The following is a 17,422-nucleotide window of genomic DNA, read 5'->3' on the forward strand; positions in this document are numbered from 1 at the left end:
TCTTGTTAAGGCTTAATACATCTGCCCCTTAGAGACTTTATTTATAAAACGAATGCTGGAAGTAGGGACCAAATGTTCTATTGGTCCTAAATAATTTTCCTATTTTTATTAAAGCAATCAGAAACACAATAGCATTACATTTACATCTTATTTATACAATATGATATTGGAGGAAATTCACTAAGAAGGACGATTACAGCCACAAGTGCCCTCAATGGGATCACCTTGCGGTCAGAGTTGACGGTTCCCACTATACAGTAGAAGCCCATGTTAAATTCATAACATGGGCTTCTATGGATCCGTGCAGAGCTCCCCCGGAGCCCACTCCTGATTGGCTGAGGGAAGACCCGTGACATCTTCATTCTCAGGGAGGGACTGCAAGTGTCAACACACTTGCAGCCACCTCAGTCCGCTGGAGCCGGGTATTCATGTTTTTTCTTTTATTCCTGGATGCTATTTGGACCAAAGAGGACACGCTGGGATGTGTAGTTCAACAGCATTTCCATTTCCGCATGTTTCCTACCCCTGGTGTAGTAGATTAAAACAATCAAAATAGACTAATAGATGGCTACTTTGTCCACTCCCTTATTATTAAAGTCCTGATTAATTATGGCAGTAGTAATTGCAAATTACATCAAAGAGTTTTACCATAAAGATTTTTTTGGGGAAACAGTCAAGCACAGTTAAAGAATTTCAGCATTCAAAATGAAGCCAAAAGGACTTTTTACCAGATCAAGCTGGAAATAGTGCTGTGAACATCTAAAAATATAAATAATGTCAAACAAGGTGAAAATAAACAAATCAAAATATTAAGAAGGGAACAAGCTTAAGAAACATTGCTGTTTTTGGCACATTAAAGCGCATCAATCCTCGTCATTGAGAATGTACTGTATATTGAAAATGTAACTTACATAGGGAAGATTGGCCCCCTTCATCTATGGGCCCCATAGCAGCTGCACTCTCTGCACCTATGGTAGTTACACCCTTGGATGGATGGATGGATGGATGGATAGATAGATAGATAGATAGATAGATAGATAGATAGATAGATAGATAGATAGATAGATAGATAGATAGATAGATAGAAGTAGATATATACTGTATACAGATATTTCCTCATTTATCTAGCCTGAATACTCCATGGGGTACTATACCTTGAGTGCGTCAGATAACATCAAGCATAAATCAAATTAATCAGCACAATCTCCTTGTCCTATAGCATTGTGAATAAGACCCATTTTCTCACATTACCCAACATGCCAAAATGGTCTGTTTGTCATGGCTGCAAAGACGTAAGAGGACACAACTGTGTATCTTTAAAAAAAAAAAAAAGTTCTTATTCTGTTAGAACTTTCAGTAAGCTATGCTTTATCCATGAAAATGTAATTTGTGTATTTCATTATCAGTGTTTGGTTCCTCCGATCTACTGTACCTGCTTCAATAGGAAGACCCAACAATCTCCATGTACAGTGCAGTGTCAGGCTGAAACTTAGTAAGACAGCTTGATTACCTGGTTCCTAATTTCTGCTTCTCAACCATTTCTCGTAAGTAGGTCTAGATCAGTGGTTCTCAAACTCGGTCCTCAGCTCCCCACACAGGTCACGTTTTCCAGGTCAATGGCAGGTGCACTGAGTATCACCAACTGTCACGTTCTATAAAACCACAAGGGGCCCTGGAAAACATGACTGTGTGGGGTCCTGAGGACCGAGATTGAAAACCTGTGGTCTAGAATACTCCTCCAGAAGGATTTGGAGACCTGTCTGTTGAACATTAGCTAAATTCCCTTTCAGGAGGCTACTGTGTCCATGAAAGCTTTACTCTAAGTTTTTCTATAGCCTTTTGTACATCTTTGTTCCTTAGGCTGTAGATCACAGGGTTAAGTGTAGGAATGCATGATGTATACAGAACAGCCAGCACCTTGTCCTGCTCTAATGAGTAGGCAGATTTTGGTCTCATATACATAGTGAGGATAATCCCAAAGAACAAGCCTATCACTGTAAGGTGGGAAGAACAGGTAGAAAAGGCTTTCTGTTTCCCATCGCTGCTTTGTATATTTAGGATACTGTAAATAATGAATACATAGGTCACCAGGATAAAGACCAGAGGTATGAATCCAAACAGAATGCCCGTTACCAGGATAGTCAGCTCGGCTTCCTGAGTGTTGCTACTGGACAGCTTGAGGAGTGACTTAAGGTCACAAAACAAATGATTAATTTGATTGGTTCTGTTGAATGAATATCGAGAAATGGTTCCAGTCAACAACAGAGATTCCAATAGACCAAACCCCCAGGACATCAGAGCAAGCTGGGCACAGATCTTCAGGTTCATCAAACAAGAGTAACGCAATGGACAGCAGATAGCCACGTACCTATCATAAGACATGACAGCCAGAAGCATATATTCAGCCACAACACATATGACAAAGAAAGACACCTGGATGAGGCACCCCATGGACGTGATAGACTGTTGTTTAGTTAAGCAAATGTCTAACAGTTTGGGAATAATGGTGGATATAAGGGTAATATCGAGGATCGATAGGTTGCACAGGAAGAAATACATGGGAGTATGGAGGCTGGATTGGGTGGATATCACCACGATTATAATCAAGTTGCCAGTCAATGCCATCAGGTAAATTAGGAGAAATATAACAAAGAGGATGAGCTGAAGCTCTGGCCACTCGGAGAATCCTAGGAGAAGGAATTCTGTTGGCCACGTCACGTTTTCTAGGTCCATTTATACTGAGGCTGTCATAGGAAACAAATAAAATATCATATCATTATGTAAGATCTGGGGCAACATCAGCCATTAACCCTTTAAAGGCTTTTTATACCTGTATCTGAGACTAATTTCAACAGCTTTGGGCAAATGTCTAAAATCTACTCTAAGCTTTTTCTCTATCTGTTGTTAACTACAATAATATTTGCAAGGGTCTGGACTGAGACTCCTCCAATTTGTACAATGCATAATAATCTACAGTACTATAATACTGAATTGCATGCCTCAGTCATCTGTGCACCATACCGCCCTGTTTTTTTTGGCTCTACTGTGGACAGCAGTGTCCTACATTAAGGAGCCCCACCCCCTTCACCATGGGACACTACTGCCCACGTTTGGTTAAATTTGAAGGCCCCCTGTCACCCTCTGCTCTACTCAGAGCAGCAGTGAATAGATGCTGTGCACAGGTTTCTTTAGGCTGGTATGAGCGCTGGGCATGCCCCATAGTGACAGCAAATGGGAGATGTGGCCTGCGGTCATCGCAGTCATATGAGGCCACATCGCTTTTTGCAGAGGCCACATCTCATTTTTATCAAACCCTGCTAAATTTGTTTAGAATGTTGGGAGTTATACTGCATCACTGCAATAAGGAGTTAAAGAACCTCGATTCCCTTATTATTCTTTATAACCACTTTCCTGTTGTGGTCCCATCAGCTGAGACCACACCAGACTGGGCTTTCCCTGACATGGTCGCATCTGATCAAAAAAACAATTGTAACAGGCTCCTGGAAGAGAATCTTCATGCAGCTGTCACTCTCCAGAAGATCCTTTGTTCCTGGTTCCCACCACCAGTACCTGCTGTGCTGGAGATAACTGTCTTTTAATCTAACAATATGGCAAGTAATCTTAACTACATGGCAACCTAAAAGTTTTTGTAAAAGCAAAATCATATAAATGAAAACTTTACTAATTTAGAAATTTGCAAACTATTGGTAAATATAACATTTATATTTTGTATGGGTGGTAAATATTACATTGCACAAGAGGCATACCTTAGTCTTAAACATGCAATAACTGCAAAATGTAGAATTGTACCCAGTAGTTCCTAATTACAATACCAATAAGAGCAGTAGTTACATCCTCTGATATTTCCATTTTAATGCATCGTGCAAATAAAATGTTTGAAGTTTATAAAAAAAAAAAAAAAAAATCTGCTTGGATATATTATAGATGTGCAGTTAACTTGGAGCATTGATAATCAGATGACGAGAAACACATTACACTGATGCATCAGCACCTGAGTTTATTCCTGCAGCTGCTCATTGCTTCCCACATTGGGTAGTACTGCGCTTATATATTAATGTTTCAAATCCAGAGGGACAGACCAAATGTCGCTCAGAGTCATTGTGTCACAGATGGTAGTAACACAGGTACAAGACATAAGTTATAACTTTAAGGCAGAGTTGATAATTGCAAATAATCTTTTAAAAGTAAATACTTTTGCTTGCAAGTTAGAAGAATGGAGACAAAAGATCATTTAGAATAGTCTGTGCAACTGGGTCGCAAGAGCGTCCGTCAGAGATGCTCCTTCGTGTCAAACAAATGCAGCACCTCTCCGCCTGCGTCAGCATGATCCACTCTCCTCCAAAGAGACGGGATCATGCTCGTGCCGGTGGTGTGAGAGAGGCGCTGACTAGGCTTGCCAGCGACAATAAATTATTTACTGTAGTTCCTGCGCTTCATGCACGCGCTGCAGCATAAATTTTACGCATGCGCAATGAGGTTTTCAAAAGTGACATCTGGTGGATGAACACTGGTATTGCACTCATCCGGAGACGCCGCGGCGAATCGGCAAGCATTTAAAATGTATTGCGATGGTGGGTGCCGTGGCCCGACATGGCCAGCTGGTGGAACTCTTGCCATAGGTAGAAAGGATGAGACCTGCCCCATCTGTATCTGCAATGTTTCGATGTTTATTACATTGTCATCAGGCAATACAACATGAATGTCAAAGCTCATCTTATATCCCCACCAGGTAAGACGTCAGGGGCAGGCCACAGTGCACAAAGCAGGCACAGTCAGATGACTCGCAATTACTCGACAAAGTAACCCTGGCAATCAGACACCAATTAATAATAACATACATACAATACAAAGGTTGTGGCATGTCTAATACAGAATCATTACACAATATTATGACAAAAATCAGTAAACATTACAAAGTATAAAGCATTTAAATAAAAAACAATGAGGGGTACTTGTGAGTTATCCGGGCGTCCGATTTTGAAATCGGGTCGGATCGGGACATCGCATCGCATCGCATGCGACCATCGGATGCGATGCGATGCGATGACCCGATTTTTCCATAGGAATCAATGTTAAAATGGACTGAGTCCATTTTAACATGGAATTCAATGGGAAAAAGGGTCCTTTTCATACCCCTACTATCCAAGTGGGCATGGAGTTGGAGGGGACACGGAATACCGTCCCCTCGCGGGGCTCGCTTCGCTCGCCACGCTTCGGGCTCGGTGGCTCGCTACGCTCGCCACAGGTTTATATCCAACTCCATGCCCACTTGGATAGTAGGGGTATGAAAAGGACCCCTTTTTCCATAGGAATCATTTTAACATTGATTCCTATGGAAAAATCGGGTCATCGCATCCGATGGTCGCATGCGATGCGATGCGATGCGATATCGCATCGCATCGCATCTGATTGTATGCCTTAACTTAAGGCATACAATCAAAAAATCGGACGCCCGGATAACTCACAAGTACCCAATGAGGCATATACAAACAAAGGCACAGAGATGTCACTTAAATGATATCTGTAGAGTAGGACCTATAGCATCTGTCTCCTCCAAGGCGGTGGCCATTTTTGGAAGGACATTTTCAGCAGATTCCAAACAGATGGCCAGACCCATTGGAATCTGCAGAGACCATGCACAGCGCTGGGTCTCCCAAGCCATCACTTGGGCTGGAGTGCCATTGTTATACCACTGCATTAGATCATACTTGCAGACTCTGAGAATACACCAAGGGTTAAGTAGAAATTAACGAAGGTGTGGTGATATGATTTGAATTATTATCAATAACAATCATAATCATAATAATAATAATAATAAGGAAAAATTTAATTACACTTTTTCATATACAGACGGAGCCATCCTCATCTAGCCCTTTAATAGGATTAAGTGAGTAATGGAATTACTTAGCTAATCCCCTACTGTATTGGTCTATGTATTGTATTGCAGCTGAGAACAATAGGCCTTGGATAGCCATGGCTCACCATGGCTATCCAGAGATGGCTAGATGAGGATGGCTCCATCTGTATGTTTTAGTTGAATGAGATAAAAAGGTGCATTTAAAGGGTTCCATTTTATAGAAGTATACACAGCCTTAGGTATTACCACAAAATGAATTGCTAATGCTATTATTGTAGCCATCTGTTACAGGGGGTACCCATTTAGTGGCGGAGGGGGTCTTTGCTCCTCTGGTATTGTGGCATTGTTTTTATTTATTATTTGCTACCACCTCAGAATCAACCCCATTTCCATGACCAGTTCCAGACTGTGATGTGGGGGTACTTGGGAACAAGCATGACAAAAATATGTTGGTGCCCTTCTGCATGGCTAAAATTGTACCATCAATTACTGCCACCTACCTTCCCTGTATTTATCTGAGCTATGATCCTAATTAGATAATACATGTTAAATGATAATGTATATTATTTTATTTGTTCATTTAGATTTGTTGGCTTTTTAAACTTATATTGTTTTAAATCCAGCACAATAATGCAGCATTTTAAGTAGAAGGACAGAGTTTGATATCTTCATTTCCGATTGAAGTAACCTTTAATCAATTAATAATTGGGATTTTTACCAACATGTATTAATTATGAGTGCTGGTGCCTCAAGCACTTTCAGGGTACCTTGTAATGGGCAAAACCAATGCTGGTGGCTGCCAGTAATAAAATATGTGGACAAACAGACGTGATTCCTGTCCCTTATCCCATAACTGACCCCAAGGGTCAATACATGAATTTCTCAATGTAAAACTATTGGCCTAGGGGTGCTTTAAACATAATTCTGCTATTCAAGGGTGCCGTGATTGAAAAAAGTTTGAAAACCACTGTGTGGAAGTGGAACTTAGTGGAAGGGTTAGGGCAGGCAAGTCCAAACTATGGCCCTCCAGCTGTTTAGAAACTACAACTCCAATAATACCTTGCTACAGTTTTGCTATTTGGGAATGCTAAAACTGTGGCAAGGCATGCTGGGATGTGTAGTTTCACAACAGCAGGATGGCCACAGTTTGGACATGCCTGGGTTAGCGGGAATAAAGCTGAATTTGAGCTTATACAGAAGATACAGTAGAACCATGAGTAGTGAAGACAAGGTTCATGAGTTAGGGTTCGAAAATCATAATTAGTGAAAGTATACTAAAAAGAACTTGCCTGATAGCTACATGGTAGCAATAGTAATGCACCGATGAGGCACAATATGCCAAAACTGTGCCATCTCTGCACACTTCTTTTCTTGACCCATACTTTTTTACTCTTCATCAGGAGGATCCCAAAACTTGGGTGGCTCTCCTGGACTTCAGGAAGAGTGGACAGGTCTACCAGGTGGTTGGCACCCCATACCCCCCGCACTTTACATCATGGCCCTGCCCCACAATATCGTCATTGTGCGGTGGGGTTGGGGCCACAATGACACAATTTCATGGGCAAGCCCCCACTCATCATCAAGCCCACTGGCAAATTGCCATATGAGAGGAGGTAGTCAGAAAGATGTCATGTATGTATTGACCTATTTCCAAAAGTTATCATAGATGTTGTAAAAACTAATTTTATTGGTATATCAAAAGGACAGAAAGGAATTAGTTATGTAGTCCTAAGTGATTTTTGCAAAGCTGTACTGTATAATAAAAAGTGTCTGTTGGCCTAATTCATGTTTGTATGCAATGGACGAATATCACACAATGGAACGATAATCGGCAGAATGTCCATAGCTGAAGGTTCCGCTGCAATTCTGCTCAGACTGAGAACCTGGTAGCTGAGAGATTGACAGGAAGTAATTGTTTAAAGGTGTTACTTGAGAGTTTAAAGAGAGTGGTTGGGAAAATGCAAGGGTGTCATTCTCGGGGGGTGTATCTTCTGATGGCTGTGTGATAGTAAATGCAATTACATGTCGTCTGTGTCGCTACTGCTGTGGCCAGTCTATACTGTACTTCTGTTTGAACTATTTTTATACTCACCCGGGATGAATATGCGTACAGTACTTTAGAAACCTTTTGGCTTGAGGAAATCTGGGCATCAGTGTTGTAGACGAATGTGGAAAGACAATTAGTGAGTATGGTGAGATTTTAAATGTGGAAGATTTAGAGGATTGTTATTTATTAGATTTTATTTATAAGGTGCCACAAGTGATTGGAAATACCATACATATGGCACACAGTAGAAAAATTTAGGGTACACAGGACTTAACATTGCAGTAACATAAAAACTAAAACAAAGCACAGGTACCAAATAGCGCTACAATTCTCAGTACACAGCAAAGGTATGGTTCGATGGACAGGTGGGGTTTAAGAGCTCGTTTGAATGAGTGAGGGAGCTCATTCCAGTTAAGGGGACAGTACGGGTAAAATCTTGTATTTGCACATGGGATGCAGTGACCAGGGTAGAAGAGAGGCGCAGGTCATTGGACGATCATAGAGGATAGGAGGGAGCAGTGTAGGGATTAAGGGAGCAGTGAAGTTAGAGAGGGGTTTGTATGTGAGGGTGAGGAATTTGAGGAGTATTTTGTGGGGGACTGGGAGCCAGTGATGTTTTTGTTAAAGGGAAGTTGTGTAGCTGCGTTAGGGAAAGATGAGCCTAGCTGCGGAATTGAGAATGAGAAAATGCTGCAATGACTGAGCTATGAGATGACCAGTGAGTGGATAATAAGTTTGAAAGTTCTCATGGAATGTGAAGACGGTTCCCTCCAAAAAAAGAATTGTGGGCGTATATAGTGTAACACAATTTTATTTTACAGTAGACATAAACATAAATGAACACAGTAAGCAGACAAATGGATGTAAATGGCCTATTACCCGTTTTGGTGGAGGTACATGGAGTGAATACAGCCCTCAATCAAGCATAAGGACCAAAAGGTGAATCCGGATTTCACCTGATGGCTTCCAAGGTGGTCAGGTAAAAGGTCCAAATAACAGCCCACAGTGCCCCATCCAAACAGGCTTGAAGCCTGGATCAAAGAAAAAAAGGAAGAAAGCAGCGCTTATAGTATGAAATACATATAGTAAGTTTAATTAAGAAACATGATAAAATATACAATTTAAAAAGACATGAAATTGAATAAAATATGATTGGACCCGATGGAGATAGTCACCAGTTCATGGGGAGTGGTAAGTCCTGCTCTGATCTTGGTGTATGGGAAAATTGAAATGGAGTCCGTATTAGCCAGTGAATGGTATCCTGTGGTTGTTGAAAAAAAGGGACTCAACCGATGGCACAGTTGGATTTAGCCAGCTCGGGAGTCCTCACTGCTGCGAGTGACAGGTTTCCATATGGTAACGGCAAGAGACTTCAGGGGATGTAGCAAATGTGATCAGATGAATCAGCAGGCGAGACTGGTCCTTCAATGGGTGTAGATATCTCCTTTGGGGCAATTGGATTGGGTCCAATGGGCAAGCACCAACGCGTTTCGCAGTGCACTCACTGCTTTGTCAAGGTGTATCTCCTTGCCTGCAGGGTCCATTTTTATACCTGAGTCACTCTATGGATCATTTGCATAATTGATCAATCATGTCAATAACAAATACAAAAAATAATTGGGGACTTACTCGGAGACAGTGGTAGCATGATTAGTAATATAACCAATGTATATAAATGTAATTATTCATAAATGGAGATCTAGGTTTTATTAAAAAACTAAAGAGCCCAGGGTCATATAAAATAATAACTTCCGGGTTAGGATCCGGAAATGAAGTAAATAAGGTCTCAGATCGTGGTCACAGTGATTTTATAAACCATTTAGGGAAGATAGTGCTGTTAATTCATATGTGGTAAACACTCTTATAGATGTAATAAGCATCTTATTTACCTATTTGGTTCGTAAATCGTGCTAAAAGTGCGGTGTTTACAACGGATGTGACGTTACGTTGTTATAAGCATGTCACATCCGGCTTCTCTGATAGGTAAAATAGCGTCCTGTAGTAGTTTCCTCTAGTGGAAGTCCGGAAGTGATGATACGCTGCTCACTTGCGTTCAGGTCACTTCCGGTGTTTGGACCGCAAATTCTATGACAGTATCCTGCAAATGGAACGCAGGAATACGTATAGTCAATTGGTATATAGCGTCCTATAGTAGTTTAATCTAGTGGAAGTCTGGAAGTGACGATACGCTGCACACTTGCGTTCAGGTCACTTCCGGTGTATGGACCGCAAATTATGTGACCGTATCCTGCAAATGGAACGCAGGAATAAGTATATTGAATTGAGTAGAGTGTAAACCACAATGAACTACAATGTTGGCATATCAAACAATAGAATAACCGAGGGTGTATATCAGTATTCTGCTGTAGGTAATATTGTATCAATAAAATATAATTTTTAATTTTTTAATTTTTAATAATGGAATACATTTATTTTGCAAAGAATATGTTGCTTCTTGTCATACTGAATTATCGCCACTAGATGGCGCACTGATTAGACAGAATGGTTAGACAGATTTGTTTTATTAATTTCACATTTCTATATGACCTTTGGAAGATTAGATTTTTATGTGCAAAAAAAGGGGGGATCATAACTATGGGATAACAATAATAGTATAATCATACTGGAAAATCTTTCTTGACAGTATATACAGAAAACTTAAGATGGAGAATACAATAAGCAGACATAAAAATATATATATATATATATATAAAAAAAATTAATAAAAAAATATATTTTTAATAATAAAAACAAAAAAAACAATTAGAATATTCCTATTGGTTGAAAAACAATGCAACCCTTTGACAATATATATTATCACTAAATGATGATCTTATTGGAGAGTGATTAACTAATCTCCAATGGGAAAAGAAGAAGAAGAAAGGCTAATGATAATTAAGCTGGAGAGGGGATGTAACTAAAGATGGATAGAAAACATACTGATATATTAAATCAAAGAACAACATTTAGCTCTAGTGCATCGTTTAGACCATTCGGGTACAGGGAGTTGAGTTTGAAGATCCAGTAAATCTCCTGATTACACAGGGTTCTGAATCTATTCCCACCTCGTTTGGTGACAGTGATTTGTTCCAAACCTAATATTTTAAGGTCTTTGGGGTCATTATTGTGACACTCTGAGAAGTGGCGGGGGACACTGTGGAGAATGCTTTTATTCAGAATGTTTCTGCGGTGCTCCAGGAACCTCACTCTCATGGGTCTGGTGGTTCTGCCCACGTATTTGAGTCCACAACTGCAGGTAAGTAGATATATAACGTAATCACTATTAGAGTTAATAAATCCCTTAATAATGTGTGGATTTTTCTCACCTTCTATTTGAATGGTCTTTACTTTGTTCTGTATGTGACCGCATGTGATGCAGGCATTTCTGCCACATTTGTAGCACCCTTGAATTTTTTGGGGGAGCCACATGTTGGAGGTGGTGGATGACTCTCTCCTGTCCTCTTTGACCTCTTTTAATTCACTAGGGGCCAATAAGGTTTTAAATGTTTTATTTCTCCTAAAAATAAAGGATGGTTTGGCCGGTATTAGTTCTCTCAGTACATGATCTTGTTTTAAAATATTATAAATTTTCTGCACTATTTCTTTGATTTCCTTGTATTGAGAGTTGAAAGTGGAGATAAAGGAAATCCCCCTTTCATCATGATTAGGAATTTTTTTCTTCTTCTTTTTGGGAACTAGTAATTTATCTCTGTCGCACTTTTTTTGCTTCTTCTATCGCTCTTTTAACTAGATCTTCAGGGTAGCCTCTTGAGATAAAAGATTTTGCTAGATCGTTTGCCTGTGTTTCATAGGCTTGTATCTCCGAACAATTGCGCCTCAAACGGAGCATTTGGCCCTTAGGAATATTTTTCTTCCAAGAGGGGTGGTGTGCACTCTTATAGTGCAAATAAGAGTTGGTGTTAACTGTTTTCTTAAAATTTGAGGTGTGAATTTTACCTTCTATAATCTCCAGACTGATGTCCAAAAAATCCATTTCAGTAGAGTGAAACGTATAAGTGAAATTAAGATTAAATAAATTAGAATTTAAGTGAGTGACAAATGAAAGTGCTGTGGATAAATCCCCATCCCAAATAATAAATAGATCATCTATGTAACGGCCATAGAGGACCAGGTTCGCGTCCCAGCCGCCTCCCCACACGAGGTGGTCTTCGACCTCACCCATGTAGAGGTTGGCATAGCTGGGCGCAAACCTGGTCCCCATGGCCGTCCCCATGATTTGAAGGTAGTGCGTGTCGAGGAATGAAAAATAATTGTGGTTAAGTATAAATTTAATAGAGTCAAGAATGAAATTAATATGTTCCACACTGAGGTCAGCATCATGATGTAATCTTTTTTCGACTGCCCTTATTCCCAATGTATGGGGAATGTTAGAGTAAAGGCTTTGTACATCTAGGGTTAGGAAGGCAAAGGAGTCCTTCCATTTGACCTGATTAATTAAATTGAGAAAATGGGTGGTGTCCTTGATGTAGGACCTCAGTGTGGACACCCGTGGTTGTAAGTATGTGTCTACATAATGGGAAAGATTAGAAGTTAAAGACCCCACACCTGAAATAATAGGACGGCCCGGGGGTGAGGTGAGGGATTTGTGAATTTTCGGGAGGTGGTAATAAATTGGGGTGATGGGATGTTCAGCGTGAAGAAAGCGAAGTTCATCTTTTGTAATAATGTCAGCTTCTAATGCTGTTTCTAGCAATATTTTTAAGGATTTCATAAAGGTGGGGGTGGGGTCAGAGGATAGTTTTTTATATGTTGTTTCCTCCTCTAGTTGTCTTAAGGCTTCACTAATATAATCTTCCCTGTTTTGAATAACTATCCCCCCCCCCCCTTTGTCTGCCTGTTTTATCGTAATAGATGTATCTTTAATCAATTTACTAAGGGTGTTTTTTTCATATCTATTAAGATTATCTTTTATTTCTCTTTCTTTTTTGTTGAGTGAAGAGCACATATTCTTGAAATCCTCAAGGGTTAGTTTATAGAAGCTCTCTATGTACGTGCCTTTTGATTTAATGGGAAAAAAATCTGATTTCTTTTTTATGGACGATTTGTCTATATCAAAGAATTTTTTCACTGTCATATTTTCGGAAGTATTATTTGATTCGAGAAGTGTTATTAGTGACGATAGTGCTTCATCATCTTCACTATCCAATAAGATAGGCATTGAATGATCTTCATTAGAAGTAAGTCTTTTATTTGCGAAATATTTTTGTCTACAGAGTGTGCGAACAAATCTGTTTAATTCAACAAATAAATTAAAAATGTTGGCAGGGGTGGCCGGTGAGAATTTAAGACCTTTGTTAAGTAATTTTGTTTCTTCTGAATTCAGGGATCTGGAAGATAAATTAAAAATAATTTTCTGTTCTTCATTATTGATTTTAAGTTTAGATTTTCTCAATTGTACCTTCTTGCCCCCCCTTCTCCCTCTGTACTTGAAAATCTCCTTCTTTTGGGAGTCCCTTCTCCTGGTTCTTTTGCTAATCTGAAGTTTCTCCTTTGGAGCCCTTCTAAAAAATCTTGGTCTTTTCTTGTCTCACTATAATTCTTTCTAGTATTAGGGTCTTTGGGTCTGGCTCCCTGTTCTCTTTCCCCTCTCCTCTGTTCGTTGTGTGTATCTCCTCTAGACTCTCTTGTAGTGTCTCTAGTAGATCTATAGGCTTTTTTTCTATAGGGACGATCTCTATATAGCTGATCCCTAGTGGTTTCAGGTGTTATTACAGAATCATAAACTTCAATATTCTGTACTTCTTCTGATTGTTTTTGATACATAAATTTTCTGTTGGGGGCTCTTTGTCTGTCTTTATCCCTGAAAGCTCTGATATTCCCAGAATTATAGTCATCCAGATCACGCTGGAATTTTTTGCATTTGTTATCGATAATATTTTGCTCAAATCTAGTTATCTTCTCCATTGTTAATGTATCCCTCTCCTTATATTCAGTGGTACACTATATGTATTTCATACTATAAGCGCTGCTTTCTTCCTTTTTTTCTTCTATTCTTTATTCATTTGGGAATTGACTACTCCCTCTAAGCAGCAGCTTGTTTGACAAAACATACTCTGGTGAAGCGCTCTATACTAACCTAGGTTAGTCTTTTTCTCTTTTTACCCAACAGTCATATTGAGCAGCTACCATGAGTTGTTTTGTCAATTATAATGATAGACTTACTCGGAGACAAACCTACCTCTCAAAATGGGAAAAACCCACAGATTGTATAAATAATGATGTGAATAACCTGAAAGATGATTTTAATCTTCTAGAGGATTTGTTGAAATCAGAAACCAAACATTGGTTGGATGCAACAAACCTACAGAAGTATTTGGATAGAAAGATGATCCCTAGGGGATTACGACTCCTTAAACCATCTATCTTTAATGGTGATAGTGTCTTTCAAGAAAAATGGGACACAACACTGGATAAATGTTCTTTCATGTTGTTGGAACTCGTGGTAGAATTTAGGATTCAAAAGACCAAGTCTTTGGAATCACAGATTGAAAGTCTTAAAAACAAATAGGAACCATTTAGTGGTACCACTGAATATAAGGAGAGGGATACATTAACAATGGAGAAGATAACTAGATTTGAGCAAAATATTATCGATAACAAATGCAAAAAATTCCAGCGTGATCTGGATGACTATAATTCTGGGAATATCAGAGCTTTCAGGGATAAAGACAGACAAAGAGCCCCCAACAGAAAATTTATGTATCAAAAACAATCAGAAAAAGTACAGAATATTAAAGTTTATGATTCTGTAATAACACCTGAAACCACTAGGGATCAGCTATATAGAGATCGTCCCTATAGAAAAAATTCCTATAGATCTACTAGAGACACTACAAGAGAGTCTAGAGGAGATACACACAACGAACAGAGGAGAGGGGAAAGAGAACAGGGAGCCAGACCCAAAGACCCTAATACTAGAAAGAATTATAGTGAGACAAGAAAAGACCAAGATTTTTTAGAAGGGCGCCAAAGGAGAAACTTCAGATTAGAAAAAAGAACCAGGAGAAGGGACTCCCAAAAGAAGGAGATTTTCAAGTACAGAGGGAGAAGGGGGGGCAAGAAGGTACAATTGAGAAAATCTAAACTTAAAATCAATAATGAAGAACAGAAAATTATTTTTAATTTATCTTCCAGACCCCTGAATTCAGAAGAAACAAAATTACTTAACAAAGGTCTTAAATTCTCACCGGCCACCCCTGCCAACATTTTTAATTTATTTGTTGAATTAAACAGATTTGTTCGCACACTCTGTAGACAAAAATATTTCGCAAATAAAAGACTTACTTCTAATGAAGATCATTCAATGCCTATCTTATTGGATAGTGAAGATGATGAAGCACTATCGTCACTAATAACACTTCTCGAATCAAATAATACTTCCGAAAATATGACAGAGAAAAAATTCTTTGATATAGACAAATCGTCCATAAAAAAGAAATCAGATTTTTTTCCCATTAAATCAAAAGGCACGTACATAGAGAGCTTCTATAAACTAACCCTTGAGGATTTCAAGAATATGTGCTCTTCACTCAACAAAAAAGAAAGAGAAATAAAAGATAATCTTAATAGATATGAAAAAAACACCCTTAGTAAATTGATTAAAGATACATCTATTACGATAAAACAGGCAGACAAAGGGGGGGGGATAGTTATTCAAAACAGGGAAGATTATATTAGTGAAGCCTTAAGACAACTAGAGGAGGAAACAACATATAAAAAACTATCCTCTGACCCCACCCCCACCTTTATGAAATCCTTAAAAATATTGCTAGAAACAGCATTAGAAGCTGACATTATTACAAAAGATGAACTTCGCTTTCTTCACACTGAACATCCCATCACCCCAATTTATTACCACCTCCCGAAAATTCACAAATCCCTCACCTCACCCCCGGGCCGTCCTATTATTTCAGGTGTGGGGTCTTTAACTTCTAATCTTTCCCATTATGTAGACACATACTTACAACCACGGGTGTCCACACTGAGGTCCTACATCAAGGACACCACCCATTTTCTCAATTTAATTAATCAGGTCAAATGGAAGGACTCCTTTGCCTTCCTAACTCTAGATGTAAAAAGCCTTTACTCTAACATTCCCCATACATTGGGAATAAGGGCAGTCGAAAAAAGATTACATCATGATGCTGACCTCAGTGTGGAACATATTAATTTCATTCTTGACTCTATTAAATTTATACTTAACCACAATTATTTTTCATTCCTCGACACGCACTACCTTCAAATCATGGGGACGGCCATGGGGACCAGGTTTGCGCTCAGCTATGCCAACCTCTACATGGGTGAGGTCGAAGACCACCTCGTGTGGGGAGGCGGCTGGGACGCGAACCTGGTCCTCTATGGCCGTTACATAGATGATCTATTTATTATTTGGGATGGGGATTTATCCACAGCACTTTCATTTGTCACTCACTTAAATTCTAATTTATTTAATCTTAATTTCACTTATACGTTTCACTCTACTAAAATGGATTTTTTGGACATCAGTCTGGAGATTATAGAAGGTAAAATTCACACCTCAAATTTTAAGAAAACAGTTAACACCAACTCTTATTTGCACTATAAGAGTGCACACCACCCCTCTTGGAAGAAAAATATTCCTAAGGGCCAAATGCTCCGTTTGAGGCGCAATTGTTCGGAGATACAAGCCTATGAAACACAGGCAAACGATCTAGCAAAATCTTTTATCTCAAGAGGCTACCCTGAAGATCTAGTTAAAAGAGCGATAGAAGAAGCAAAAAAGTGCGACAGAGATAAATTACTAGTTCCCAAAAAGAAGAAGAAAAAAATCCCTAATCATGATGAAAGGGGGATTTCCTTTATCTCCACTTTCAACTCTCAATACAAGGAAATCAAAGAAATAGTGCAGAAAAATTATAATATTTTAAAACAAGATCATGTACTGAGAGAACTAATACCGGCCAAACCATCCTTTATTTTTAGGAGAAATAAAACATTTAAAACCTTATTGGCCCCTAGTGAATTAAAAGAGGTCAAAGAGGACAGGAGAGAGTCATCCACCACCTCCAACATGTGGCTCCCCCAAAAAATTCAAGGGTGCTACAAATGTGGCAGAAATGCCTGCATCACATGCGGTCACATACAGAACAAAGTAAAGACCATTCAAATAGAAGGTGAGAAAAATCCACACATTATTAAGGGATTTATTAACTGTAATAGTGATTACGTTATATATCTACTTACCTGCAGTTGTGGACTCAAATACGTGGGCAGAACCACCAGACCCATGAGAGTGAGGTTCCTGGAGCACCGCAGAAACATTCTAAATAAAAGCATTCTCCACAGTGTCCCCCGCCACTTCTCAGAGTGTCACAATAATGACCCCAAAGACCTTAAAATATTAGGTTTGGAACAAATCACTGTCACCAAACGAGGTGGGAATAGATTCAGAACCCTGTGTAATCAGGAGATTTACTGGATCTTCAAACTCAACTCCC

The 17,422-nt window shown here is 39.2% G+C and overlaps 1 protein-coding gene across 1 annotated transcript; it reads right to left on the reverse strand.

The window, feature by feature from the left end:
• Window positions 1-1,794: 1,794 nt before the first annotated feature.
• Window positions 1,795-2,733, reverse strand: LOC146036943 (olfactory receptor 5V1-like). Its single transcript, XM_083160777.1, has one exon. The coding sequence runs from the start codon at window positions 2,731-2,733 to the stop codon at window positions 1,795-1,797; it is 939 nt and encodes a 312-aa protein (XP_083016903.1).
• Window positions 2,734-17,422: the final 14,689 nt, after the last annotated feature.

This window comes from Crinia signifera, chromosome 9 (assembly GCF_055691185.1).
Source record: "Crinia signifera chromosome 9, ASM5569118v1, whole genome shotgun sequence".
NCBI classification, from domain to species: Eukaryota; Metazoa; Chordata; class Amphibia; order Anura; family Myobatrachidae; genus Crinia; species Crinia signifera.